This window comes from Oncorhynchus mykiss, chromosome 23 (assembly GCF_057628025.1).
Source record: "Oncorhynchus mykiss isolate SJ-2025 chromosome 23, ASM5762802v1, whole genome shotgun sequence".
Classification (NCBI taxonomy): Eukaryota; Metazoa; Chordata; class Actinopteri; order Salmoniformes; family Salmonidae; genus Oncorhynchus; species Oncorhynchus mykiss.
The window spans coordinates 47,812,470-47,839,471 of NC_143044.1; the positions used below are offsets into that span (position 1 = coordinate 47,812,470).

The following is a 27,002-nucleotide window of genomic DNA, read 5'->3' on the forward strand; positions in this document are numbered from 1 at the left end:
CTCCTGGGGTGGGGCCGATGCCCACACCGGGCCCTGGTGGTCCTGGGTCTCACAAGATGGCTCAAAGGTAACTACTTTTACCTGACGGGCTCATGTATTCTTCAATATAATGGAAAGGTTTCTGTTAGCTATAAATAACATAACGATTTATGATTCTATATAATATAGAACGTTATATTGTAAACCATATATATATTATATATACAGTATGGGAAAAAAATATTTGATCCCCTGCTGATTTTGTACGTTTGCCCACTGACAAAGAAATGATCAGTCTATAATTTTAATGGTAGGTTTATTTTAACAGTGAGAGACAGAAAAACAACAAAAAAATCCAGAAAAACGCATGTCAAAAATGTTATAAATTGATTTGCATTTTAATGAGGGAAATAGGTATTTGACCTCTCTGCAAAACATGACTTAGTACTTGGTGGCAAAACCCTTGTTGGCAATCACAGAGGTCAGATGTTTCTTGTAGATGGCCACCAGGTTTGCACACCTCTCAGGAGGGATTTTGTCCCACTCCTCTTTGCAGATCTTCTCCAAGTCATTAAGGTTTTGAGGCTGATGTTTGGCTACTCAAACCTTCAGCTCTCTCCACAGATTTTCTATGGGATTAAGGTCTGGAGACTGGCTCGGCCACTCCAGGACCTTAATGCGCTTCTTCTTGAGCCACTCCTTTGTTGCCTTGGCCGTGTGTTTTGGGTCATTGTCATGCTGGAATACCCACCCATGACCCATTTTCAATGCCCTGGCTGAGGGAAGGAGGTTCTCACCCAAGATTTGACGGAACATGGCCCAGTCCATTGTCCCTTTGATGCGGTGAAGTTGTCCTGTCCCCTTAGCAGAAAAACACACCCAAAGCATAATGTTTCCACCTCCATGTTTGACGGTGGGGGTGGTGTTCTTGGGGTCATAGGCAGCATTCCTCCTCCTCCAAACACGGCGAGTTGAGTTGATGCCAAAGAGCTCCATTTTGGTCTCATCTGACCACAACACTTTCACCCAGTTGTCCTCGGAATCATTCAGATGTTCATTGGCAAACTTCAGACAGGCATGTACAGTGGGGCAAAAAAGTATTTAGTCAACCACCAATTGTGCAAGTTCTCCCACTTAAAAAGATGAGAGAGGCCTGTAATTTTCATCATATGTACACTTCAACTATGACAGACAAAATGAGAAAAAAAATCCAGAAAATCACATTGTAGGATTTTTTATGAATTTATTTGCAAATTATGGTGGAAAATAAGTATTTACAGGCCTCTCTCATCTTTTTAAGTGGGAGAACTTGCACAATTGGTGGCTGACTAAATACTTTTTTGCCCCACTGTATATGTGCTTTCTTGAGCAGGGGGACCTCGCGGGCACTGCAGGATTTCAGTCCTTCATGGCAGGTATCAAGGTATCAAAACGATACATGGATACATTTATTTTATAACAGCCAACAGGGATTTAACAATGCACAGTATGTGGGTTTTCAATCTAAATGCTCCTAGCAATCACCATATTATACTCTGTTGTATTCTGTGTTCGCTTTCCAGTTTTCTATTCAGTTCTTTCAATGTGTTAGCAGATGTTGATTCATTAAAACCTCTCATTCTCTGTTTATTCCTCCCTCTTATCTCCCCACCTCCTCTCTCTAGTAGGGGCTAAGCCCTTCAGTCAGAACACCTCCCAACAGCAGGGGTGCGCTGACTCCCAGATGCTGTCTCCGATACAGGGCAAATTATCTTTGAAGTCTGTGTGCCATCACAGGTTCTCAAATTTATTTTTCTGAGGGCTCATGTTCAGATTCAACTGGATGTTTCCGTCCTTCCAGCTCTTCTCTTAAGACTTTAAAGTGCTAGATCACCACAGAGGAGTGATCTGAAAAGCCAGAGTATGCATCCACATCTAGACTGGAGGTGAACTGCTCTGGTCCCTCCGGCCCCCTCTAGCTGAGTGAACTGCTCTGGTCCCTCTGGCCCCCTCTAGCTGAGTGAACTGCTCTGGTTCCTCCGGCCCCCTCTTGCTAAGTGAACTGCTCTGGTCTCTCCGGCCCCCTCTAGCTGAGTGAACTGCTCTGGTCCCTCTGGCCCCCTCTAGCTGAGTGAACTGTTCTGGTCCCTCCGGCCCCCTCTAGCTGAGTGAACTGCTCTGGTCTCTCCGGCCCCCTCTAGCTGAGTGAACTGCTCTGGTCCCTCCGGCCCCCTCTAGCTGGGTGAACTGTTCTGATCCCTCCGGCCCCCTCTAGCTGAGTGAACTGCTCTGGTCCCTCCGGCCCCCTCTAGCTGAGTGAACTGCTCTGGTCTCTCCGGCCCCCTCTAGCTGGGTGAACTGCTCTGGTCACTCTGGCCCCCTCTAGCTGGGTGAACTGCTCTGGTCCCCCCTACCCCCTCTAGCTGAGTGAACTGCTCTGGTCCCCCCTACCCCCTCTAGCTGAGTGAACTGCTCTGTTCTCCCCTACCCCCTCTAGCTGAGTGAACTGCTCTGGTCCCCCCTACCCCCTCTAGCTGAGTGAACTGCTCTGGTCCCCCCTACCCCCTCTAGCTGAGTGAACTTTTCTGGGCCCTCCGGCCCCCTCTAGCTGAGTGAACTGTTCTGGTCCCTCCGACCCCTTCTAGCTGGGTGAACTGCTCTGGTCCCCCCTACCCCCTCTAGCTGGGTGATTTGCTCTGGTCCCTCCGGGCCCCCTCTAGCTGAGTGAACTGCTCTGGTCCCCCCTACCCCCTTTAGCTGGGTGAACTGTTCTGGTCCCTCTGGCCCCTTCTAGCTGAGTGAACTGTTCTGGTCCCTCCGGCCCCTTCTTGCTGAGTGAACTGTTCTGATCCCCCCTACCCCCTCTAGCTGGGTGAACTGTTCTGGTCCCTTTGGCCCCCTCTAGCTGAGTGAACTGTTCTGATCCCCCCTACCCCCTCTAGCTGAGTGAACTGTTCTGATCCCCCTTACACCCTCTAGCTGGGTGAACTGTTCTGGTCCCCCCTACCCCCTCTAGCTGAGTGAACTGCTCTGGTCCCGGCGGTCCCTCTGCCACCTCACACAGCAGGACCAGGTGGGCTGCGATGGGGGCTACCACCTTCTCTACAGCAGCTGTCTTTATCAGACCAGCCTGGTCGAGGAGAGATGCCATACCTGGACACTGGTCTTGGACCCTGTCAAGGTACTGCAGGAGTGATGGTCAGGAGGTTAGTAATGTTATATGAAGCTAGATTTACAAATGAGACAGATTGCCCATCATGGTGATTTGTTTCTATTTGCAGCAGTTTAAACAAAATAATAACTAGGTCTCCTTACAAACATCTTCAAAGTAAGATTAACAAGAGAACAATGAAAGCATTCTGGTTCAGCTCTGCTAACTTGCATCATGTAGCAATACTACTTTATTAAAATCCTGGCATTTTAAAAATAAATTAAATATTGAATTTACCTGTGAGGATAACAGCTCTATCTGCAACTGTGTTGCAGCATGTTGCTGTAGTCTGGTTGTCTCAACTCACATGAAATATTTACAGGTAACTGAGTGAAGAGCCATGTGCTTGATGTGCTGATGTATCAGCTGACGTTTCCCACGTCTCATGTTGCCTGTGTGAGAAAAGACTCCTAGCAGTCTGCCAGCAGATCTTACCAAACACCACAAAATAGCAATCCGCTGCAGCAATGTCAAAGTGGGAGAACATTTCTTGATTAAAGAAAAAGAGAAAACCACAGTTTAAATTTCAAATTTATCAACGGATAAATATAAAAGCTTGAACATGAGCTTAAACATCAAACATATAGACAGTAGTTTATCTAATACAGCATCCTAATGTGTGATATAGGTGAAACGACATAGAAATACAAAACTAAACCATCACAGTTAAAATACATGTAAAGTGTTTACCTCTCTGCTAATATGATTAGATAACTAAATCAGGTGCAGAGGAGACGGTGAATGTGTACAGTATTTGCCATGCCAGTGAAAGGAAGGAGTGACATTAAAATATAGGGTGTATTTCTAACAAATCAACCAATCAAAGATCAATGCAGCATGATTGAGATAGACCTAAGCCATCATAGTGAGCACAGTAAAGTGTTTTAGCCTTTTAGTCGGGTAACAGAGCACTGCACAAACTGGCTTTCAAAAGCTATACTTAATTTCGGGCTCTATTCAATCTGCGGAAGTTCAGCCTTCCCGCATTACGGCCCGTTTATACTAGCAAGTAGCATCGCGCAGTGGAAAACCGGAAGCCATTAACTTTCAATGGAATGAAGTGGAATGGGCGGGAGGACCGCTGAGTGATGCGAGCATGGGCGAGGGAGCTGAAGTTTGGGAAAGACAAACCTATTCAAATCCTCTGCGAAATCGCAACGCGGGTGACCAATCAAAGCTCACCATTAGCTTCCACTCCTACTGGATTGGCTGACAATGGCTGTTGATACGTACCACTACATAGCTTGCTTGCAAGCTTGTTAGAACGCACACGAGTGCGATGGTAGCGTGGCTAGGCAAGTGACGCTTGTGTAGTATAAATCCTCTGTTAGTTGAAACTGCATTCATGGTAAACACTGCATATATTGACTTAATCAGAAATTACCTTTACATTTCTATGGAGCAAACTGTAACGCTTCAGCGACACAGACTGAATGAGCCCTAGTTAGAGCGATGCTGAGACACTTATCTAATTTTATCACCATCACACAAAGGCCCCTCTGAACCTCCGAAGACCGTTTATATATATATATATATATATATATATATATATGTGCCACTTATTTTTTGGTCAATGATATGCACACAACAATCTGTAATTCCAAAGTGGAAGAAAAATGTAATAATTTATTTTTATGGAAATAAAACGAATATATCTTGATTAGATAAGTATTCAACCATATGAGTCAATAAATGTTAGAATCACCTTTGGCAGCGATTACAGCTGTGAGTCTTTTGGGGTAAATCTCAGAGTTTTGCACACCTGGATTGTACAATATTTTCCCATTATTCTTTAAAAAATTCTACAAGCTCAGTCAAGTTCGTTGTTGATCATTGCTAGACAGCCAAGTATTGCCATATATGTTCAAGCTGATTTAAGTCATAACTAGGCCACTCAGGAACATTCAATGTTGTCTTGGTAAGCAACTCCAGTGTATATTTGGCCTTGTGTTTTCGGTTATTGTCTTGCTGTCTGTTGGAACGCAGACTGAACCAGGTTTTCCTCTAGTGTTTTGACTGTGCTTCCTGTATTCAGGAACAAAAAAATAATGTATTTCACGCATTTTTTGCAGTATTACTTGAATGCATTATTGCAAACAGGATAGATGTTTTTCTTCTGTACGAGCTTCCTTCTTTTCTATATCATGCAGGTTAGTATTATGGTGTGACTACAATGTTGTTGATCCATCCTCAGTTTCCTCCTATCACAGCCATTAAACTCTGTAACTGTTTTAAAGTCACCATTGTCCTCATAGTGAAATATTTAAGTGGTTTTCTTCCTCTCCTGCAACTGAGTTAGGAAGGATGCCTGCATCTTTGTAGTGACTGGGTGTATTGATACACCATCCAAAGTGTAATTAATAACTTCACCATGCTCAAAGGGATATTACATGTCTGCTTTTATTTTTACCCATCTACCAATTGGTGCCCTTCTTTGCAAGGCATTGGGAAACCTCCCTGGTCTTTGTGGTTGAATCGGAGTTTGAAATTCACTGCTCGACTGAGGGACCTTACAGGTCATACATAATTGTATGTGTGGGATACAGAGATGAGGTTGTCATTCAAAAATCATGTTCAACACTTATTACACACAGAGTGAGTCCATGCAACTTATTATGTGACTTGTTAGGCACATTTGTACTCCTGAACTTATTTAGGCTTGCCATAACAAAGGGGTATAATACTTATTGATGCAAGACATTTGAGCTTTCCATTTTTAATTCATTTGTAAAAATGTATTAAACTAAATTCCACTGTGACATTATGGGGTATTGTGTATCGATAAGTGACACAATCTAAATTTGATCTATTTTAAATTCAGGCAACACAATTTGGGAAAAGATCAAGGGGTGTGAATACTTTCTGAAGGCACTGTATCTCACAGGCAAACACATCTCATTTGTTCGTCAATTACATAATTCCATGTAAGGAACGTTTTGGATTAAATTGGGTCTACTCCTATTATCAGATAACACAGATTCACTGTCTGAGAAAGAGACATTGGGGTTTACAGGGCTATGGGTCTCTTACAACTGATTAATGGACCATTTCTCAAGGATACAATCCCAGATCGTAGCTCTCGTTATATACCATTACCACTCATCCCTCAGCTGTATATCCCAGACAAATGAATCCCAGATTGTAACTTTAAATGGTAGTATTCTAGACTGTTCAGTCAGATCGGTTCTTATTCCTTACAGTACATTCAGTACAGTACATGTTGACTTCAAAACAAGTTGTACCCATAAGTTTTATAGAGCTAGTAGTCTGTGCATGATGGATTAGAGTGAAGCACATTCCCTACCTTGCTATTTATAGGGTACTAGTCAACACTGTTTCTCTGCCATGGGGAGGGGCCTTTAGTAATGGATTTGATTTGATTTGATTTTGATTTGTGTAGGTACAGTAGGTATGCAATGCCCTGTGCCTCTAGTAATGGAATTGGTGTAGTTAGGTAGGTGTAGTTTACTCCGATCTTGGAAATTCATCCTAGCCTGGATTCAAACTGAATTGTCCAGTTTCACTATTGTAAAATTGAAATGAAACAATAGTGAAATGGAACAATTTAGATCCAGGCTATGTTCACCTGGCCACAAAGAGTAAACCATCTTATAAGGTTCAGTACTAGCCTGGTCCCAGATCTGTTTATATTGCTCTAGCCTGGTCCCAGATCTGTTTGTGCTGTAAAGCCAACTCCTATTTGGTCACTGTCATGTTTGGCTTTATAATCACTACATTGAGAATCCATAAAAAATGGTTTACTGACATTGAAAACCTTTTTGAAAGAGGCTTGTGATTGATCATCTGCATATCTGAGCAATAGTTACTTGCCAAAATAGCTTTTGACACTTGATTCTCATAGAATATAGCCTATATTGCACTTTTTAGTGGTTTCCACAGATTGTGTATTTTTACACACACCCCACCATTTTAAATGTCAACCAAACTGTTCTAACTAGCATCTAATGCATGGCCCTATACCATTACATTATATTACAATGTAACTACAATTTTGTTACTACAGTTATTGCTGTTTAGTTACATAGGTATAACCGCAATTTAAAGGTACAATGTTAGCTTTTCTACTCATCTCTGCCCCTAGTTCATATGATAGGATACATTTAAAACATTTTGTTGGAAAAGACCATGATTTGTGAAATGTTCCAGACTATCATCGTATTCATGGTTCTTCTCAGCTTAATTGCGACAAGTAGAATGTGTTATTGAGCTAAAAATTATTGTTAGTATATCTGTTTAAGCTATCTATCCACTATCTCCACGGCCTAACCCAGAGTACATTCAATACTGTCAGTCTGAAAACACCACACTTTGTGAAATGTGGCAAAGGAAGTGTAAATGATATTCTCTAGCTACAGTTGATGATGTCATGGTGTTGATGATGTCAATGGGTTGCTGGGTGGTGGATGATGTGTGTTTCCTCTTTACTGTATAAAGCACTTTGAGGGCCTGGAAAAGCATAAACTTATACAGTGCATTCCGAAAGAATTCAGACGCCTAGTTTTGTTTGTTCCTCATCAATCTACACACAATACCCTATAATGACAAAGCATTTTTGCAAATGTATTAACAATAAAACTGAAATATCACATTTACATAAGTATTCAGACCTTTTACACAGAACTTTGTTGAAGAACCTTCGGCAGTGATTACAGTCTCAAGTCTTCTTGGGTATGATGTTACAAGCGTGGCACACCTGTATTTGGAGAGTTTCTCCCGTTCTTCTCTGCAGATCCTCTCAAGCTCTGTCATGTTGAATGGGAAGTGTCGCTGCACAGCTTTTTCTGATCTCTCCAGAGATGTTTGATCGGGTTCAAGTTCGGGCTCTGGCTGGGCCAATCAGGGACATTCAGAGACTTGACAGAGTCCCGAAGCCACTCCTCTGCTTTGTCTTGGCTGTGTGCTTAGAGTCGTTGTCCTGTTGGATGGAGAACCTTCGCCCCAGTCTGAGGTCTTGAGCGGTCTGGAGAAGGTTTTCATCAAGAATCTCTCTGTACTTTGTTCTGCTCAATCCTAACTAATCTCCCAGTCCCTGCCGCTGAAAAACATCTGTACAGCATGATGCTGCCACCCCCATGCTTCACTGTAGGGATGGTGCCAGGTTTCGTCCAGACGTGACGCTTGGCATTCAGGCCAGAGTGTTCAATCTTGATTTCATCAGACCAGAGAATCTTGTTTCTCATGGTCAGAGTCTTTAGGTGCCTTTTGGCAAACTGTCATACCCCTTTTACTGAAGAGGGGCTTCCGTCTGGCCACTCTACCGTAAATGCCTGATTGGAGTGCTGCAAAGATGTTTGTCCTTCTGGAAGGTTCTCCCATCTCCACAAAGGAACTCTAGAGCTCTGTCAGAGTGACTATCGGGTACTTGGTCACCTCCCTGACCAAGGCCCTTCTCCCCCAATTGCTCAGTTTGGCCAGGTGGCCAGCTCTAGGAAGGGTCTTGGTGGTTCCAAACTTCTTCCATTTAAGAATGATGGAGGCCACTGTGTTCCTGGGGACCTTCAATGCTGCAGAAATATTTTGGTACCCTTCCCCAGATCTGTGCCTCGACACAATCCTGTCTCGGAGGTCTACGGACAATTCCTTCGACCTCATGGCTTGGTTTTTGCTCTGATATGTTCTGTCAACTGTGGGACCTTATATAGACAGGTGTGGGCCTTCCCAAATCATGTCCAATCAATTTAATTTACCACAGCTGGACGCCAATAAAGTTGTAGAAACATCTAAAGGATGATCAATGGAAACAGGATGCACCTGAGCTCAATTTTGAGTCTCATAGCAAAGGGTCTGAATAATTATGTAAATAAGGTATTTCTGTTTTTTGTTTTTAATAAATTTGAAAACATTTCTAAAAACTTGTTTTTGCTTTGTCATTATGGGGTATTGTGTGTAGATTGCTGAAGATTTTATTTAATCAATTTTAGAATAAGGCTGTAAATGTAACAAAATGTGGAAAAAGTCAAGAGGTCTGAACACTTTCCGAATGCACTGTATAATCAATTAAACATTTCATAGAGCTCTTTTGATTGGTTATCAGCATTTCTTCATGATAGGGACAACTTCGATGTGTGACAAAAATTATATCTCTGTTTATGGTGAATGGAAGGTCTACACACAGAAATATAATTTTGACTTGAATGGGAATGTCTGCTCCTGTAATTGTATTTCTGTGGGCCTTCATAGGACTTGCTTGGCTGGTTGCCCATATAGCTATCTATCGAAAGGAGAGGGAGATGTGTGAGATATTAAAGAGATATTTGTGAGCAGGAAACAGTACAGAGTTAAAAAGACACAATCTTTCACACTCCAGAAAATCCACGTCTCACGATACTGGATAATATACAAATGGACTAATTTACTAAACATAACATGCTGTATCTTTGCCCTGGAAACTAAAGGAACGACGCTGAAATATAGCATAAACTCGGACATCAGTGCTTTAAAAAAAAACATAGATATTCTTACATTAGACTTCAAAAACTCGAACCAACCATTTCACAAAGCCCCAATTTAATACAATATGGCTATAATATGTATAAAAATAAATGTTCACTACTATTAAAACAGAGCCCTGAGGGTTTTTGTTGTCCCATCCGATAATATCCGCGTCATTGCCACATCCTGTCCAAGGACGTCTATCTCCTTGGGTGTATTCAGTGATGTGAAACACTCAGAACATTGCAGATAGAAATAGAATGTTTAGAGCTAACGCATCATGTCCGTTCTGCACAATATATTTACATCTGAATGTTCTGGAACATTACAGCATCCTGAACAGGCCAGTTGTTTCTTTAACAGTTCAATTTTGTTTATTTCCGTTGGCAGGGAGTTTCCTCCATAGGGACTAATTGAATTCTATTGCGAGTGTTGTATTAATTTGACATCAAACAAAAGAAAACAGACAAACAGGAATGTAATCCTTGGGTTTGTTCAATAAGAAACACTCATTTCCAATTTCCGTTGCACTGAATTAGGGTCTTAATGAATCTGACCCGAGCGAGCGACACCAACCTCCACCTCAGATTTCTGCCTGTTAGTTCCCTCGATCCCCAGTCTCCCACGCACAAAAAAAAGTCTCCCTCCAAAAAATCCAGAGACCATTTATTTCTCTTCCAGATATGGAAGATTGAAGGGCCCTTATTCCTGATTGGCTGGCTGGGTCATTGGATCCTCCATTGACCCAATCCCCACACCCTGTGCTCTCATTGTCTTCTCTTTCCCTCAGTGGTTCTTTTCCACCCAATCCCAGCTCTCGTCAGCTCTGTCCTTCCTGTTTTTCTCGGCCTCGATGATCTCCCGGTAGCGCCGGCGGAAGAAACCCATCTGGGAGAGGGGAATGAGAAGAGGGGGAGAGAAGAGGATGAGAAGGAGAGGGGAATGAGAAGGAGAGGGGAATGAGAAGAGGATGAGAAGGAGAGGGGAATGAGAAGAGGAGGAGAGAAGAGGATGAGAAGGAGAGGGGAATGAGAAGAGGGGGAGAGAAGATGATGAGAAGGAGAGGGGAATGAGAAGAGGAGGAGAGAAGAGGATGAGAAGGAGAGGGGAATGAGAAGAGGAGGAGAGAAGAGGATGAGAAGGAGAGGGGGAGAGAAGAAAAACACTTGCTGTTCGCTCCAGTTGGATGGTTAATGAGGTGAATCTATGACCAGATGTTTGACCTGTTAAGATTGATAGTCTATAACCTCGGCTCATATGGGCCTCAATGGTCAACAGTTGCTTAAATCTCAGGTGCAATGGTTAGTGAGTGAGATGGACCTTTGACCCCTGTCAGCTGTTCTTAGGGTCAGTGGCTTCATATATATTTTTTACATTTATTATATAGGACAGTGAGACTGAAGGTTTGCTAGCAGTGGGTCAGATTCGAACCCTCGCTTGGACTGGTGCATGTATTCCTGAGGCAGTAACTTAGACCACTAGATCATCCAGGCAACGCAGTCAGGTGTTCTAAGGGCCAATGGGAAGGAGCAGTGGTCAGTGAGATGGACCTACGGCTAGATGTTTGACCTGTTAAGATTTACTAGCCTCTATTATACTGGCCATCAGGCAGAAACCACCAGGTTAGAGCCATGTGGAATGAAGGTTTCCCTGGCTGGAGAAGCTGCTCTGGGCTCTGCTTATGTGGAATGGAGGTTTCTCTGGCTGGAGAAGCTGCTCTGGGCTCTGCTTATGTGGAATGAAGGTTTCTCTGGCTGGAGCAGCTGCTCTGGGCTCTGCTTATGTGGAATGAAGGTTTCCCTGGCTGGAGAAGCTGTTGAGGCCCTTTGTTCCATTAGGAGCTCAAAGTGAGCTTCCAGGCTCTGCTCTTGTGGTGACACTAGTTGGGCTGTCTTTGTTGTGCGCCAAGTTTAAAATGTTGTTTTATGTAGTTTCTACTATTCTAAATGTTTTATTTGATGATGAAGTGATGGTTGTGTGGTATTGTCATGGTATTGTGGTATTGTCACGGTTGCGTGGTATTGTCACGGTTGCGTGGTATTGTCACGGTTGCGTGATATTGTCACAGTTGCGTGGTATTGTCACAGTTGCCTGGTATTGTCACAGTTGCGTGGTATTGTCACGGTTGCATGGTATTGCATCGTCATGGTTGCATGACATTGTCATGGTATGCTGTCTAGTTGTTGTTGCTCAAAGCCCCTCAAGGATAAATCGCGTAAAATAATATGTTTATTGAATGTAATTTAAAAAGTATTGGGAAGAATACACTGGCTACACATAGCCTCTGTTCTTACTATGTGCCTTAGTGGTCAACAGACTGAAGAATATCATTTGCCCTTTCCAGAAACATTCACCAGTTGAAAAGCAAAGGATAAATGATACCACAAGGGGATCACCAACACCACCTGTGGTGTTTTGGAATGCCTTAAGCAATCCTGCTACTTATTTTTCTTCAAAAAACATTGACCAGTCTTGAACTGGATTCTGCACTCCATGACAATACACTGAGCTAACAAAACATTAGGAACACCTGCTCTTTCCATGGCAGACTGACCAGGTGAAAGCTATGATCCCTTATTGATGTCACTTGTTAAATCCACTTCAGTCAGTGTAGATGAAGGGGAGGAGACAGGTTAAATAAGGATTTTTAAGCCTTGAGACATGGATTGTGTATGTGTGCCATCCAGCGGGTGAATGGGCAAGGCAAAATATTGACGTGCCTTTGAACCGGGTACAGTGGTAGGCGCCTTTGAACCGGGTACGGTAGTAGGCAACCTTTGAATCGGGTACGGTAGTAGGCGCCTTTGAACCGGGTACGGTAGTAGGCAACCTTTGAACCGGGTACGGTAGTAGGCGCCTTTGAACCGGGTACGATAGTAGGCGCCTTTGAACCGGGTATGCTAGTAGGCAACCTTTGAACCGGGTACGGTAGTAGGCAACCTTTGAACCGGGTACGGTAGTAGGCGCCTTTGAACCGGGTACGGTAGTAGGCGCCTTTGAACCGGGTATGCTAGTAGGCAACCTTTGAACCGGGTACGGTAGTAGGCAACCTTTGAACCGGGTACGGTAGTAGGCAACCTTTGAACCGGGTACGGTAGTAGGCAACCTTTGAACCGGGTACGGTAGTAGGCGCCTTTGAACCGGGTATGCTAGTAGGCAACCTTTGAACCGGGTACGGTAGTAGGCGCCTTTGAACCGGGTACGGTAGTAGGCGCCTTTGAACCGGGTACGGTAGTAGGCGCCTTTGAACCGGGTACGGTAGTAGGCAACCTTTGAACCGGGTACGGTAGTAGGCAACCTTTGAACCGGGTACGGTAGTAGGCAACCTTTGAACCGGGTACGGTAGTAGGCAACCTTTGAACCGGGTACGGTAGTAGGCAACCTTTGAACCGGGTACGGTAGTAGGCAACCTTTGAACCGGGTACGGTAGTAGGCAACCTTTGAACCGGGTACGGTAGTAGGCAACCTTTGAACCGGGTACGGTAGTAGGCAACCTTTGAACCGGGTACGGTAGTAGGCGCCTTTGAACCGGGTACGGTAGTAGGCGCCTTTGAACCGGGTACGGTAGTAGGCAACCTTTGAACCGGGTACGGTAGTAGGCAACCTTTGAACCGGGTACGGTAGTAGGCGCCTTTGAACCGGGTACGGTAGTAGGCGCCTTTGAACCGGGTACGGTAGTAGGCAACCTTTGAACCGGGTATGGTAGTAGGCAACCTTTGAACCGGGTACGGTAGTAGGCATCCTTTGAACCGGGTACGGTAGTAGGCAACCTTTGAACCGGGTACGGTAGTAGGCGCCTTTGAACCGGGTATGGTAGTAGGCGCCTTTGAACCGGGTACGGTAGTAGGCAACCTTTGAACCGGGTATGGTAGTAGGCAACCTTTGAACCGGGTACGGTAGTAGGCAACCTTTGAACCGGGTACGGTAGTAGGCAACCTTTGAACCGGGTACGGTAGTAGGCGCCTTTGAACCGGGTACGGTAGTAGGCAACCTTTGAACCGGGTACGGTAGTAGGCAACCTTTGAACCGGGTACGGTAGTAGGCAACCTTTGAACCGGGTACGGTAGTAGGCAACCTTTGAACCGGGTACGGTAGTAGGTAACCTTTGAACCGGGTACGGTAGTAGGCGCCTTTGAACCGGGTACGGTAGTAGGCAACCTTTGAACCGGGTACGGAAGTAGGCAACCTTTGAACCGGGTACGGTAGTAGGCGCCTTTGAACCGGGTATGGTAGTAGGCTCCAGGCGCACCAGTGTGTGTGTCAAGAACTGCAATGCAGCTGGGCTTTTCATGCGCAACAGTTTCCTGTGTGTATCAAGAATGGTCCACTACCCAAAGAACATCCAGTCAACTTGACACAACTGTGGGAAGCATTGTGCAAACATCCCTGTGGAATGCTTTCGACACCTTGTAGAGTCCTGGCCCCGACAAATTTTGGTTGTTCCAAACTCAATAGTAGGAAGGTGTTCCTACGGTTCTGTACACTCAGTGTATAGTTTGTATAAGGAAAAAATAGAAATTCAGTAAACATCAGCTAGATAGACAAATGAATAGATATACATCAACAGATCCATGGTGTGTATCTAAACATAGTGTTTTCTCACAGTAGCGTCATCTCTAAGGGTCAGCTCAGCAAAAAGACAACAAAATAGATGTCTCTCTCTCTTTCTGATTCAGACAGGTTGTGTCCCAAATGGCACCCTATTCCCAACATTGTGCACTACTTCTGATTAGAGCCCTCAGAGTCCTGGTAAAAAGTAACACACTATATATGGAATAGGGTGCCATTTGAGACACAGCCTGTTTTTTTCCCCACAGGAATTTCATCAAAGAGGAAATAGTGGACATGTGCATCTCTTGTACGTGGGGTTTACTTTGGCAGAGTGCAAGGACTTGGAGAAAGGGAGGGCTGGTGTTACAAACACACACAGTATATTCCAGGAGCAACATTTCAGGGTTTAGTTGTGCTATTCCCAGTGGGAGGAGCAAACGAGGGAAAGAAAAATAGTTGTGGGAAGAGAAGTAAAGGGGTCTGGTCTGTATAGAGAAGTAAAGGGGTCTGGTCTGTATAGAGAAGTAAAGGGGTCTGGTCTGTATAGAGAAGTAAAGGGGTCTGGTCTGTATAGAGAAGTAAAGGGGTCTGGTCTGTATAGAGAAGTAAAGGGGTCTGGTCTGTATAGAGAAGTAAAGGGGTCTGGTCTGTATAGAGAAGTAAAGGGGTCTGGTCTGTATAGAGAAGTAAAGGGGTCTGGTCTGTATAGAGAAGTAAAGGGGTCTGGTCTGTATAGAGAAGTAAAAGGGTCTGGTCTGTATAGAGAAGTAAAGGGGTCTGGTCTGTATAGAGAAGTAAAGGGGTCTGGTCTGTATAGAGAAGTAAAGGGGTCTGGTCTGTATAGAGAAGTAAAGGGGTCTGGTCTGTATAGAGAAGTAAAAGGGTCTGGTCTGTATAGAGAAGTAAAGGGGTCTGGTCTGTATAGAGAAGTAAAGGGGTCTGGTCTGTATAGAGAAGTAAAGGGGTCTGGTCTGTGTAGAGAAGTAAAGGGGTCTGGTCTGTATAGAGAAGTAAAGGGGTCTGGTCTGTATAGAGAAGTAAAGGGGTCTGGTCTGTATAGAGAAGTAAAGGGGTCTGGTCTGTATAGAGAAGTAAAGGGGTCTGGTCTGTATAGAGAAGTAAAAGGGTCTGGTCTGTATAGAGAAGTAAAAGGTCTGGTCTGTATAGAGAAGTAAAGGGTCTGGTCTGTATAGAGAAGTAAAGGGGTCTGGTCTGTATAGAGAAGTAAAGGGGTCTGGTCTGTATAGAGAAGTAAAGGGGTCTGGTCTGTATAGAGAAGTAAAGGGGTCTGGTCTGTATAGAGAAGGAAAGGGGTCTGGTCTGTATAGAGAAGTAAAGGGGTCTGGTCTGTATAGAGAAGGAAAGGGGTCTGGTCTGTATAGAGAAGGAAAGGGGTCTGGTCTGTATAGAGAAGTAAAGGGGTCTGGTCTGTATAGAGAAGTAAAGGGGTCTGGTCTGTATAGAGAAGTAAAGGGGTCTGGTCTGTATAGAGAAGTAAAGGGGTCTGGTCTGTATAGAGAAGTAAAAGGGTCTGGTCTGTATAGAGAAGTAAAGGGGTCTGGTCTGTATAGAGAAGTAAAGGGGTCTGGTCTGTATAGAGAAGTAAAGGGGTCTGGTCTGTATAGAGAAGGAAAGGGGTCTGGTCTGTATAGAGAAGTAAAGGGGTCTGGTCTGTATAGAGAAGTAAAGGGGTCTGGTCTGTATAGAGAAGGAAAGGGGTCTGGTCTGTATAGAGAAGGAAAGGGGTCTGGTCTGTATAGAGAAGGAAAGGGGTCTGGTCTGTATAGAGAAGTAAAGGGGTCTGGTCTGTATAGATAAGTAAAGGGGTCTGGTCTGTATAGAGAAGTAAAGGGGTCTGGTCTGTATAGAGAAGTAAAAGGGTCTGGTCTGTATAGAGAAGTAAAGGGGTCTGGTCTGTATAGAGAAGTAAAGGGGTCTGGTCTGTATAGAGAAGTAAAGGGGTCTGGTCTGTATAGAGAAGGAAAGGGGTCTGGTCTGTATAGAGAAGTAAAGGGGTCTGGTCTGTATAGAGAAGTAAAGGGGTCTGGTCTGTATAAAGAAGTAAAGGGGTCTGGTCTGTATAGAGAAGTAAAGGGGTCTGGTCTGTATAGAGAAGGAATGGGGTCTGGTCTGTATAGAGAAGTAAAGGGGTCTGGTCTGTATAGAGAAGTAAAGGGGTCTGGTCTGTATAGAGAAGTAAAGGGGTCTGGTCTGTATAGAGAAGTAAAAGGGTCTGGTCTGTGTAGAGAAGTAAAGGGGTCTGGTCTGTATAGAGAAGTAAAGGGGTCTGGTCTGTATAGAGAAGTAAAGGGGCCTGGTCTAGACATCAATTGGGGGCCATTTCCCCTCCAAGATCTTTCTTTCATGTGTGTGGTATGGTGTGTGTGGTATGCATGGTCAGTGTACATTTTTGTGAAGTACATGTTGTTCCTTGTGTGGTTGTTAAAGACTATCCAAGAGCACCTCCCCTATGACTGACTGACTGACTGACACTCTAATCCAAGAGAAGCAGAATTTCACAACTGGACCGTGTGAACCAATCCCTGGGACCTGGAAAATGTAGCACTGATAAATGCGTGATGGTTGAAGTGTGTCCATTGTGACTGCTGATGATAAATTAGTCATACTTTATTCACGAGTGCTGTGATTCTTTAGAACTGTAGCACTGTCACAGACTAAACAATAGGTTCAGCGATGCTCAATATAAATTGCCCAATGTGACTAGTTGTTTACAAGTTAATGCGTTAGCTTGGGGCAAACACGTTCCTCTGACAATACGCCAAACGTTATTAGACGATCGTGGTGTCATTACACATTACCACAAAACTGTTGGGTTCTGAGAATATGAAATATAGTTATTCATGTCACTGAGGGAGAGAGGGTAATGTATAAGGTTTACATTATGTCAAGATATGTTATTGTTAGCCATCAGGGATCCTCTGGGAGGAGAAGAGACACAGTCTGGTACCAGTCACCATGACAGCTTTGAGTTGGGGAGGAGTGAGCACTTTAGGGTGAGAGGTCAGGTCAGATGAAGTGAGGAAGAACAGATATCACTAAGGTTCTGTCTAGCAACAGAGACCCATTGGTTGTTCAGATGTGTAGGAGGAGACTTAGCAGAGGAGAAGGGTTAAATATAAGCTGGTGTAAATATGTTTTTTTGTCAGTTCAGCTGTTTGACCCTCTGGTCTAACGAAGAGTTAGAGGGGAGGTGTTCTAGGTTATAGTCTAATGACCAGTTACAGTAGAGGGGAGGTGTTCTAGGTTATAGTCTAATGACCAGTTGAAGTAGAGTGGAGATGTTCTAGGTTATAGTCTAATGACCAGTTACAGTAGAGGGGAGGTGTTCTAGGTTATAGTCTAATGACCAGTTAGAGGGGAGGTGTTCTAGGCTACAGTCTAATGACCAGTTACAGTAGAGGGGAGGTATTCTAGGTTATAGTCTAATGACCAGTTACAGCAGAGGGGTGGTGTTCTAGGTTATAGTCGAATGACCAGTTACAGTAGAGGGGAGGTGTTCTAGGTTATAGTCTAATGACCAGTTACAGTAGAGGGAAGGTGCTCTAGGTTATAGTCTAATGACCAGTTGAAGTAGAGTGGAGATGTTCTAGGTTATAGTCTAATGACCAGTTACAGTAGAGGGGAGGTGTTCTAGGTTATAGTCTAATGACCAGTTAGAGGGGAGGTGTTCTAGGTTATAGTCTAATGACCAGTTACAGTAGAGGGGAGTTGTTCTAGGTTATAGTCTAATGACCAGTTAGAGGGGAGGTGTTCTAGGTTATAGTCTAATGACCAGTTACAGTAGAGGAAAGGTGTTCTAGGTTATAGTCTAATGACCAGTTGGAGTGGAGATGTTCTAGGTTATAGTCTAATGACCAGTTACAGTAGAGGGGAGGTGTTCTAGGTTATAGTCTAATGACCAGTTAGAGGGGAGGTGTTCTAGGCTACAGTCTAATGACCAGTTACAGTAGAGGGGAGGTATTCTAGGTTATAGTCTAATGACCAGTTACAGCAGAGGGGTGGTGTTCTAGGTTATAGTCGAATGACCAGTTACAGTAGAGGGGAGGTGTTCTAGGTTATAGTCTAATGACCAGTTACAGTAGAGGGGAGGTTTTCTAGGTTATAGTCTAATGACCAGTTACAGCAGAGGGGAGGTGTTCTAGGTTATAGTCTAATGACCAGTTAGAGTAGAGGGGAGGTGTTGTAGGTTATAGTCTAATGACCAGTTAGAGGGGCGGTGTTCTAGGTTATAGTCTAATGACCAGTTAGATGGGAGGTGTTCTAGGTTATAGTCTAATGACCAGTTAGAGGGGAGGTGTTCTAGATTATAGTTTAATGACCAGTTAGAGGGGACGTGTTCTAGGTTATAGTCTAATGACCAGTTAGAGGGGAGGTGTTCTTGGTTATAGTCTAATGACCAGTTAGATGGGAGGTGTTCTAGGTTATAGTCTAATGACCAGTTACAGTAGAGGGGAAGTGTTCTAGGTTATAGTCTAATGACCAGTTACAGTAGAGGGAAGGTGTTCTAGGTTATAGTCTAATGACCAGTTGAAGTAGAGTGGAGATGTTCTAGGTTATAGTCTAATGACCAGTTACAGTAGAGGGGAGGTGTTCTAAGTTATAGTCTAATGACCAGTTAGAGGGGAGGTGTTCTAGGTTATAGTCTAATGACCAGTTACAGTAGAGGGGAGGTGTTCTAGGTTATAGTCTAATGACCAGTTAGAGGGGAGGTGTTCTAGGTTATAGTCTAATGACCAGTTACAGTAGAGGAAAGGTGTTCTAGGTTATAGTCTAATGACCAGTTGGAGTGGAGATGTTCTAGGTTATAGTCTAATGACCAGTTACAGTAGAGGGGAGGTGTTCTAGGTTATAGTCTAATGACCAGTTACAGCAGAGGGGTGGTGTTCTAGGTTATAGTCGAATGACCAGTTACAGTAGAGGGGAGGTGTTCTAGGTTATAGTCTAATGACCAGTTACAGTAGAGGGGAGGTGTTCTAGGTTATAGTCTAATGACCAGTTACAGTAGAGGGGAGGTGTTCTAGGTTATAGTCTAATGACCAGTTACAGCAGAGGGGAGGTGTTCTAGGTTATAGTCTAATGACCAGTTAGAGTAGAGGGGCGGTGTTCTAGGTTATAGTCTAATGACCAGTTAGATGGGAGGTGTTCTAGGTTATAGTCTAATGACCAGTTAGGGGGGAGGTGTTCTAGATTATAGTTTAATGACCAGTTAGAGGGGAGGTGTTCTAGGTTATAGTCTAATGACCAGTTAGAGGGGAGGTGTTCTTGGTTATAGTCTAATGACCAGTTAGATGGGAGGTGTTCTAGGTTATAGTCTAATGACCAGTTAGAGGGGAGGTGTTCTAGATTATAGTTTAATGACCAGTTAGAGGGGAGGTGTTCTAGGTTATAGTCTAATGACCAGTTAGAGGGGAGGTGTTCTTGGTTATAGTCTAATGACCAGTTAGATGGGAGGTGTTCTAGGTTATAGTCTAATGACCAGTTAGAGGGGAGGTGTTCTAGATTATAGTTTAATGACCAGTTAGAGGGGAGGTGTTCTAGGTTATAGTCTAACGACCAGTTAGAGGGGAGGTGTTCTAGGTTATAGTTTAATGACCAGTTACAGTAGAGGGGAGGTGTTCTAGGTTCTAGTCTAATGACCAGTTAGAGGGGAGGTGTTCTAGGTTATAGTCTAATGACCAGTTACAGTAGAGGGGAGGTGTTCTTGGTTATAGTCAAATGACCAGTCAGAGGGGAGGTGTTCTAGGTTATAGTCTAACGACCCGTTAGAGGGGAGGTGTTCTAGGTTATAGTCTAATGACCAGTTAGGGGGAGGTGTTCTAGGTTATAGTCTAATGACCAGTTACAGTAGAGGGGAGGTGTTCTTGGTTATAGTCAAATGACCAGTTAGAGGGGAGGTGTTCTAGGTTATAGTCTAACGACCAGTTAGAGGGGAGGTGTTCTAGGTTATAGTTTAATGACCAGTTACAGTAGAGGGGAGGTGTTCTAGGTTATAGTCTAATGACCAGTTAGAGGGGAGGTGCTCTAGGTTATAGTCTAATGACCAGTTAGAGGGGAGGTGTTCTAGGTTATAGTCTAATGACACGTTAGTGGGGAGGTGTTCTAGGTTATAGTCTAACGACCAGTTAGAGGGGAGGTGTTCTAGGTTATAGTCTAATGACCAGTTAGATGGGAGGTGTTCTAGGTTATAGTCTAACGACCAGTTAGATGGGAGGTGTTCTAGGTTATAGTCTAATGACTAGTTACAGTAGAGGGGAGGTGTTCTAGGTTATAGTCTAATGACCAGTTAGAGGGGAGGTGCACTAGGTTATAGTCTAATGACCAGTTAGAGTAGAGGGGAGGTGTTCTAGGTTATAGTCTAATGACCAGTTACAACAGAGGGGTGGTGTTCTAGGTTATAGTCGAATGACCAGTTACAGTAGAGGGGTGGTGTTCTAGGTTATAGTCTAATGACCAGTTACAGTAGAGGGGAGGTGTTCTAGGTTATAGTCTAATGACCAGTTGGAGTGGAGATTTTCTAGGTTATAGTCTAATGACCAGTTACAGTAGAGGGGAGGTGTTCTAGGTTATAGTCTAATGACCAGTTAGAGGGGAGGTGTTCTAGGCTACAGTCTAATGACCAGTTACAGTAGAGGGGAGGTATTCTAGGTTATAGTCTAATGACCAGTTACAGCAGAGGGGTGGTGTTCTAGGTTATAGTCGAATGACCAGTTACAGTAGAGGGGAGGTGTTCTAGGTTATAGTCTAATGACCAGTTACAGTAGAGGGGAGGTTTTCTAGGTTATAGTCTAATGACCAGTTAGAGGGAAGGTGTTCTAGGTTATAGTCTAACGACCAGTTAGATGGGAGGTGTTCTAGGTTATAGTCTAATGACCAGTTACAGTAGAGGGGAGGTGTTCTAGGTTATAGTCTAATGACCAGTTGGAGTGGAGATGTTCTAGGTTATAGTCTAATGACCAGTTACAGTAGAGGGGAGGTGTTCTAGGTTATAGTCTAATGACCAGTTAGAGGGGAGGTGTTCTAGGCTACAGTCTAATGACCAGTTACAGTAGAGGGGAGGTATTCTAGGTTATAGTCTAATGACCAGTTACAGCAGAGGGGTGGTGTTCTAGGTTATAGTCGAATGACCAGTTACAGTAGAGGGGAGGTGTTCTAGGTTATAGTCTAATGACCAGTTACAGTAGAGGGGAGGTTTTCTAGGTTATAGTCTAATGACCAGTTACAGCAGAGGGGAGGTGTTCTAGGTTATAGTCTAATGACTAGTTACAGTAGAGGGGAGGTGTTCTAGGTTATAGTCTAATGACCAGTTACAGTAGAGGGGAGGTGTTCTAGGTTATAGTCTAATGACCAGTTAGAGGGGAGGTGTTCTAGGTTATAGTCTAATGACCAGTTAGAGGGGAGGTAATCTAGGTTATAGTCTAATGATCAGTTAGAGGGGAGGTGTTCTAGGTTATAGTCTAATGACACGTTAGTGGGGAGGTGTTCTAGGTTATAGTCTAATGACCAGTTAGAGGGGAGGTGTTCTAGATTATAGTTTAACGACCAGTTAGAGGGGAGGTGTTCTAGGTTATAGTCTAACGACCAGTTAGAGGGGAGGTGTTTTAGGTTATAGTCTAATGACCAGTTAGAGGGAAGGTGTTCTAGGTTATAGTCTAACGACCAGTTAGATGGGAGGTGTTCTAGGTTATAGTCTAATGACTAGTTACAGTAGAGGGGAGGTGTTCTAGGTTATAGTCTAATGACCAGTTAGAGGGGAGGTGCACTAGGTTATAGTCTAATGACCAGTTAGAGTAGAGGGGAGGTGTTCTAGGTTATAGTCTAATGACCAGTTACAACAGAGGGGTGGTGTTCTAGGTTATAGTCGAATGACCAGTTACAGTAGAGGGGTGGTGTTCTAGGTTATAGTCTAATGACCAGTTACAGTAGAGGGGAGGTTTTCTAGGTTATAGTCTAATGACCAGTTAGAGGGGAGGTGTTCTAGGTTATAGTCTAATGACCAGTTAGAGTAGAGGTGTTCTAGGTTATAGTCTAACGACCAGTTAGAGGGGAGATGTTCTAGGTTATAGTCTAATGACCAGTTACAGTAGAGGGGAGGTGTTCTTGGTTATAGTCTAATGGCCAGTTACAGTAGTGGGGAGGTGTTCTTGGTTATAGTCTAATGACCAGTTAGCGTAGAGGAAAGGTGTTCTAGGTTATAGTCTAATGACCAGTTGGAGTGGAGATGTTCTAGGTTATAGTCTAATGACCAGTTACAGTAGAGGGGAGGTGTTCTAGGTTATAGTCTAATGACCAGTTACAGCAGAGGGGTGGTGTTCTAGGTTATAGTCGAATGACCAGTTACAGTAGAGGGGAGGTGTTCTAGGTTATAGTCTAATGACCAGTTACAGTAGAGGGGAGGTGTTCTAGGTTATAGTCTAATGACCAGTTACAGTAGAGGGGAGGTGTTCTAGGTTATAGTCTAATGACCAGTTACAGCAGAGGGGAGGTGTTCTAAGTTATAGTCTAATGACCAGTTAGAGGGGAGGTGTTCTAGGTTATAGTCTAATGACCAGTTACAGTAGAGGGGAGGTGTTCTAGGTTATAGTCTAATGACCAGTTAGAGGGGAGGTGTTCTAGGCTACAGTCTAATGACCAGTTACAGTAGAGGGGAGGTATTCTAGGTTATAGTCTAATGACCAGTTACAGCAGAGGGGTGGTGTTCTAGGTTATAGTCGAATGACCAGTTACAGTAGAGGGGAGGTGTTCTAGGTTATAGTCTAATGACCAGTTACAGTAGAGGGGAGGTGTTCTAGGTTATAGTCTAATGACCAGTTACAGTAGAGGGGAGGTGTTCTAGGTTATAGTCTAATGACCAGTTACAGCAGAGGGGAGGTGTTCTAGGTTATAGTCTAATGACCAGTTAGAGTAGAGGGGCGGTGTTCTAGGTTATAGTCTAATGACCAGTTAGATGGGAGGTGTTCTAGGTTATAGTCTAATGACCAGTTAGGGGGGAGGTGTTCTAGATTATAGTTTAATGACCAGTTAGATGGGAGGTGTTCTAGGTTATAGTCTAATGACCAGTTAGAGGGGAGGTGTTCTAGATTATAGTTTAATGACCAGTTAGAGGGGAGGTGTTCTAGGTTATAGTCTAATGACCAGTTAGAGGGGAGGTGTTCTTGGTTATAGTCTAATGACCAGTTAGATGGGAGGTGTTCTAGGTTATAGTCTAATGACCAGTTAGAGGGGAGGTGTTCTAGATTATAGTTTAATGACCAGTTAGAGGGGAGGTGTTCTAGGTTATAGTCTAACGACCAGTTAGAGGGGAGGTGTTCTAGGTTATAGTTTAATGACCAGTTACAGTAGAGGGGAGGTGTTCTAGGTTCTAGTCTAATGACCAGTTAGAGGGGAGGTGTTCTAGGTTATAGTCTAATGACCAGTTACAGTAGAGGGGAGGTGTTCTTGGTTATAGTCAAATGACCAGTCAGAGGGGAGGTGTTCTAGGTTATAGTCTAACGACCCGTTAGAGGGGAGGTGTTCTAGGTTATAGTCTAATGACCAGTTAGGGGGAGGTGTTCTAGGTTATAGTCTAATGACCAGTTACAGTAGAGGGGAGGTGTTCTTGGTTATAGTCAAATGACCAGTTAGAGGGGAGGTGTTCTAGGTTATAGTCTAACGACCAGTTAGAGGGGAGGTGTTCTAGGTTATAGTTTAATGACCAGTTACAGTAGAGGGGAGGTGTTCTAGGTTATAGTCTAATGACCAGTTAGAGGGGAGGTGCTCTAGGTTATAGTCTAATGACCAGTTAGAGGGGAGGTGTTCTAGGTTATAGTCTAATGACACGTTAGTAGGGAGGTGTTCTAGGTTATAGTCTAACGACCAGTTAGAGGGGAGGTGTTCTAGGTTATAGTCTAATGACCAGTTAGAGGGAAGGTGTTCTAGGTTATAGTCTAACGACCAGTTAGATGGGAGGTGTTCTAGGTTATAGTCTAATGACTAGTTACAGTAGAGGGGAGGTGTTCTAGGTTATAGTCTAATGACCAGTTACAGTAGAGGAAAGGTGTTCTAGGTTATAGTCTAATGACCAGTTGGAGTGGAGATGTTCTAGGTTATAGTCTAATGACCAGTTACAGTAGAGGGGAGGTGTTCTAGGTTATAGTCTAATGACCAGTTAGAGGGGAGGTGTTCTAGGCTACAGTCTAATGACCAGTTACAGTAGAGGGGAGGTATTCTAGGTTATAGTCTAATGACCAGTTACAGCAGAGGGGTGGTGTTCTAGGTTATAGTCGAATGACCAGTTACAGTAGAGGGGAGGTGTTCTAGGTTATAGTCTAATGACCAGTTACAGTAGAGGGGAGGTTTTCTAGGTTATAGTCTAATGACCAGTTACAGCAGAGGGGAGGTGTTCTAGGTTATAGTCTAATGACTAGTTACAGTAGAGGGGAGGTGTTCTAGGTTATAGTCTAATGACCAGTTACAGTAGAGGGGAGGTGTTCTAGGTTATAGTCTAATGACCAGTTAGAGGGGAGGTGTTCTAGGTTATAGTCTAATGACCAGTTAGAGGGGAGGTAATCTAGGTTATAGTCTAATGACCAGTTAGAGGGGAGGTGTTCTAGGTTATAGTCTAATGACACGTTAGTGGGGAGGTGTTCTAGGTTATAGTCTAATGACCAGTTAGAGGGGAGGTGTTCTAGATTATAGTTTAACGACCAGTTAGAGGGGAGGTGTTCTAGGTTATAGTCTAACGACCAGTTAGAGGGGAGGTGTTTTAGGTTATAGTCTAATGACCAGTTAGAGGGAAGGTGTTCTAGGTTATAGTCTAACGACCAGTTAGATGGGAGGTGTTCTAGGTTATAGTCTAATGACTAGTTACAGTAGAGGGGAGGTGTTCTAGGTTATAGTCTAATGACCAGTTAGAGGGGAGGTGCACTAGGTTATAGTCTAATGACCAGTTAGAGTAGAGGGGAGGTGTTCTAGGTTATAGTCTAATGACCAGTTACAACAGAGGGGTGGTGTTCTAGGTTATAGTCGAATGACCAGTTACAGTAGAGGGGAGGTGTTCTAGGTTATAGTCTAATGACCAGTTACAGTAGAGGGGAGGTTTTCTAGGTTATAGTCTAATGACCAGTTAGAGGGGAGGTGTTCTAGGTTATAGTCTAAAGACCAGTTAGAGTAGAGGTGTTCTAGGTTATAGTCTAACGACCAGTTAGAGGGGAGATGTTCTAGGTTATAGTCTAATGACCAGTTACAGTAGAGGGGAGGTGTTCTTGGTTATAGTCTAATGGCCAGTTACAGTAGTGGGGAGGTGTTCTTGGTTATAGTCTAATGACCAGTTAGCGTAGAGGGGAGGTGTTCTAGGTTATAGTCTAATGACCAGTTACAGTAGAGGGGAGGTGTTCTAGGTTATAGTCTAATGACCGGTTAGCGTAGAGGGGAGGTGTTCTAGGTTATAGTCTAATGACCAGTTACACTAGAGGGGAGGTGTTCTAGGTTATAGTCTAATGACCAGTTAGAGGGGAGGTGCTCTAGGTTATAGTCTAATGACCAGTTAGAGGGGAGGTGTTCTAGGTTATAGTTTAATGACCAGTTACAGTAGAGGGGAGGTGTTCTAGGTTATAGTCTAATGACCAGTTACAGTAGAGAGGACGTGTTCTAGGTTATAGTCTAATGACTAGTTAGAGGGGAGGTGTTCTAGGTAATAGTTTAATGACCAGTTACAGTAGAGGGGAGGTGTTCTAGGTTATAGTCTAATGACACGTTAGTGGGGAGGTGTTCTAGGTTATAGTCTAATGACCAGTTAGAGGGGAGGTGTTCTAGGTTAAAGTCTAATGACCAGTTACCGTAGATGGGAGGTGTTCTAGGTTATAGTCTAATGACCAGTTAGAGGGGAGATGTTCTAGGTTATAGTCTAATGACCAGTTAGGGGGAGGTGTTCTAGGTTATAGTCTAATGACCAGTTACAGTAGAGGTGAGATGTTCTAGGTTATAGTCTAATGACCAGTTACAGTAGAGGGGAGGTGTTCTAGGTTATTGTCTAATGACCAGTTACAGTAGAGAGGAGGTGTTCTAGGTTATAGTCTAATGACCAGTTGGAGTAGAGGGGAGGTGTTCTAGGTTATAGTCTAATGACCAGTTAGATGGGAGGTGTTCTAGGTTATAGTCTAATGACCAGTTACAGTAGAGGGGAGGTGTTCTAGGTTATAGTCTAATGACCAGTTACAACAGAGGGGTGGTGTTCTAGGTTATAGTCGAATGACCAGTTACAGTAGAGGGGAGGTGTTCTAGGTTATAGTCTAATGACCAGTTACAGTAGAGGGGAGGTTTTCTAGGTTATAGTCTAATGACCAGTTAGAGGGGAGGTGTTCTAGGTTATAGTCTAATGACCAGTTAGAGTAGAGGTGTTCTAGGTTATAGTCTAACGACCAGTTAGAGGGGAGATGTTCTAGGTCATAGTCTAATGACCAGTTACAGTAGAGGGGAGGTGTTCTTGGTTATAGTCTAATGGCCAGTTACAGTAGTGGGGAGGTGTTCTTGGTTATAGTCTAGTGACCAGTTAGCGTAGAGGGGAGGTGTTCTAGGTTATAGTCTAATGACCAGTTACAGTAGAGGGGTGGTGTTCTAGGTTATAGTCTAATGACCAGTTAGCGTAGAGGGGAGGTGTTCTAGGTTATAGTCTAATGACCAGTTACACTAGAGGGGAGGTGTTCTAGGTTATAGTCTAATGACCAGTTAGAGGGGAGGTGCTCTAGGTTATAGTCTAATGACCAGTTAGAGGGTAGGTGTTCTAGGTTATAGTTTAATGACCAGTTATAGTAGAGGGGAGGTGTTCTAGGTT

At 43.8% G+C, this 27,002-nt stretch overlaps 1 protein-coding gene across 1 annotated transcript in view; it reads right to left on the reverse strand.

The window, feature by feature from the left end:
• Positions 1–9,046: 9,046 nt before the first annotated feature.
• The window catches only part of LOC110503039 (integrin alpha-9), a 160,169-nt gene continuing 142,213 nt past the window's right edge, over positions 9,047–27,002 (reverse strand). Inside the window, exon 28 of the mRNA XM_036960871.2 lies at positions 9,047–10,510. Coding sequence (XP_036816766.2) covers positions 10,409–10,510 — 102 coding nt within the window. The 3' untranslated portion in view covers positions 9,047–10,408. The remainder of the gene's footprint in view (positions 10,511–27,002) is intronic.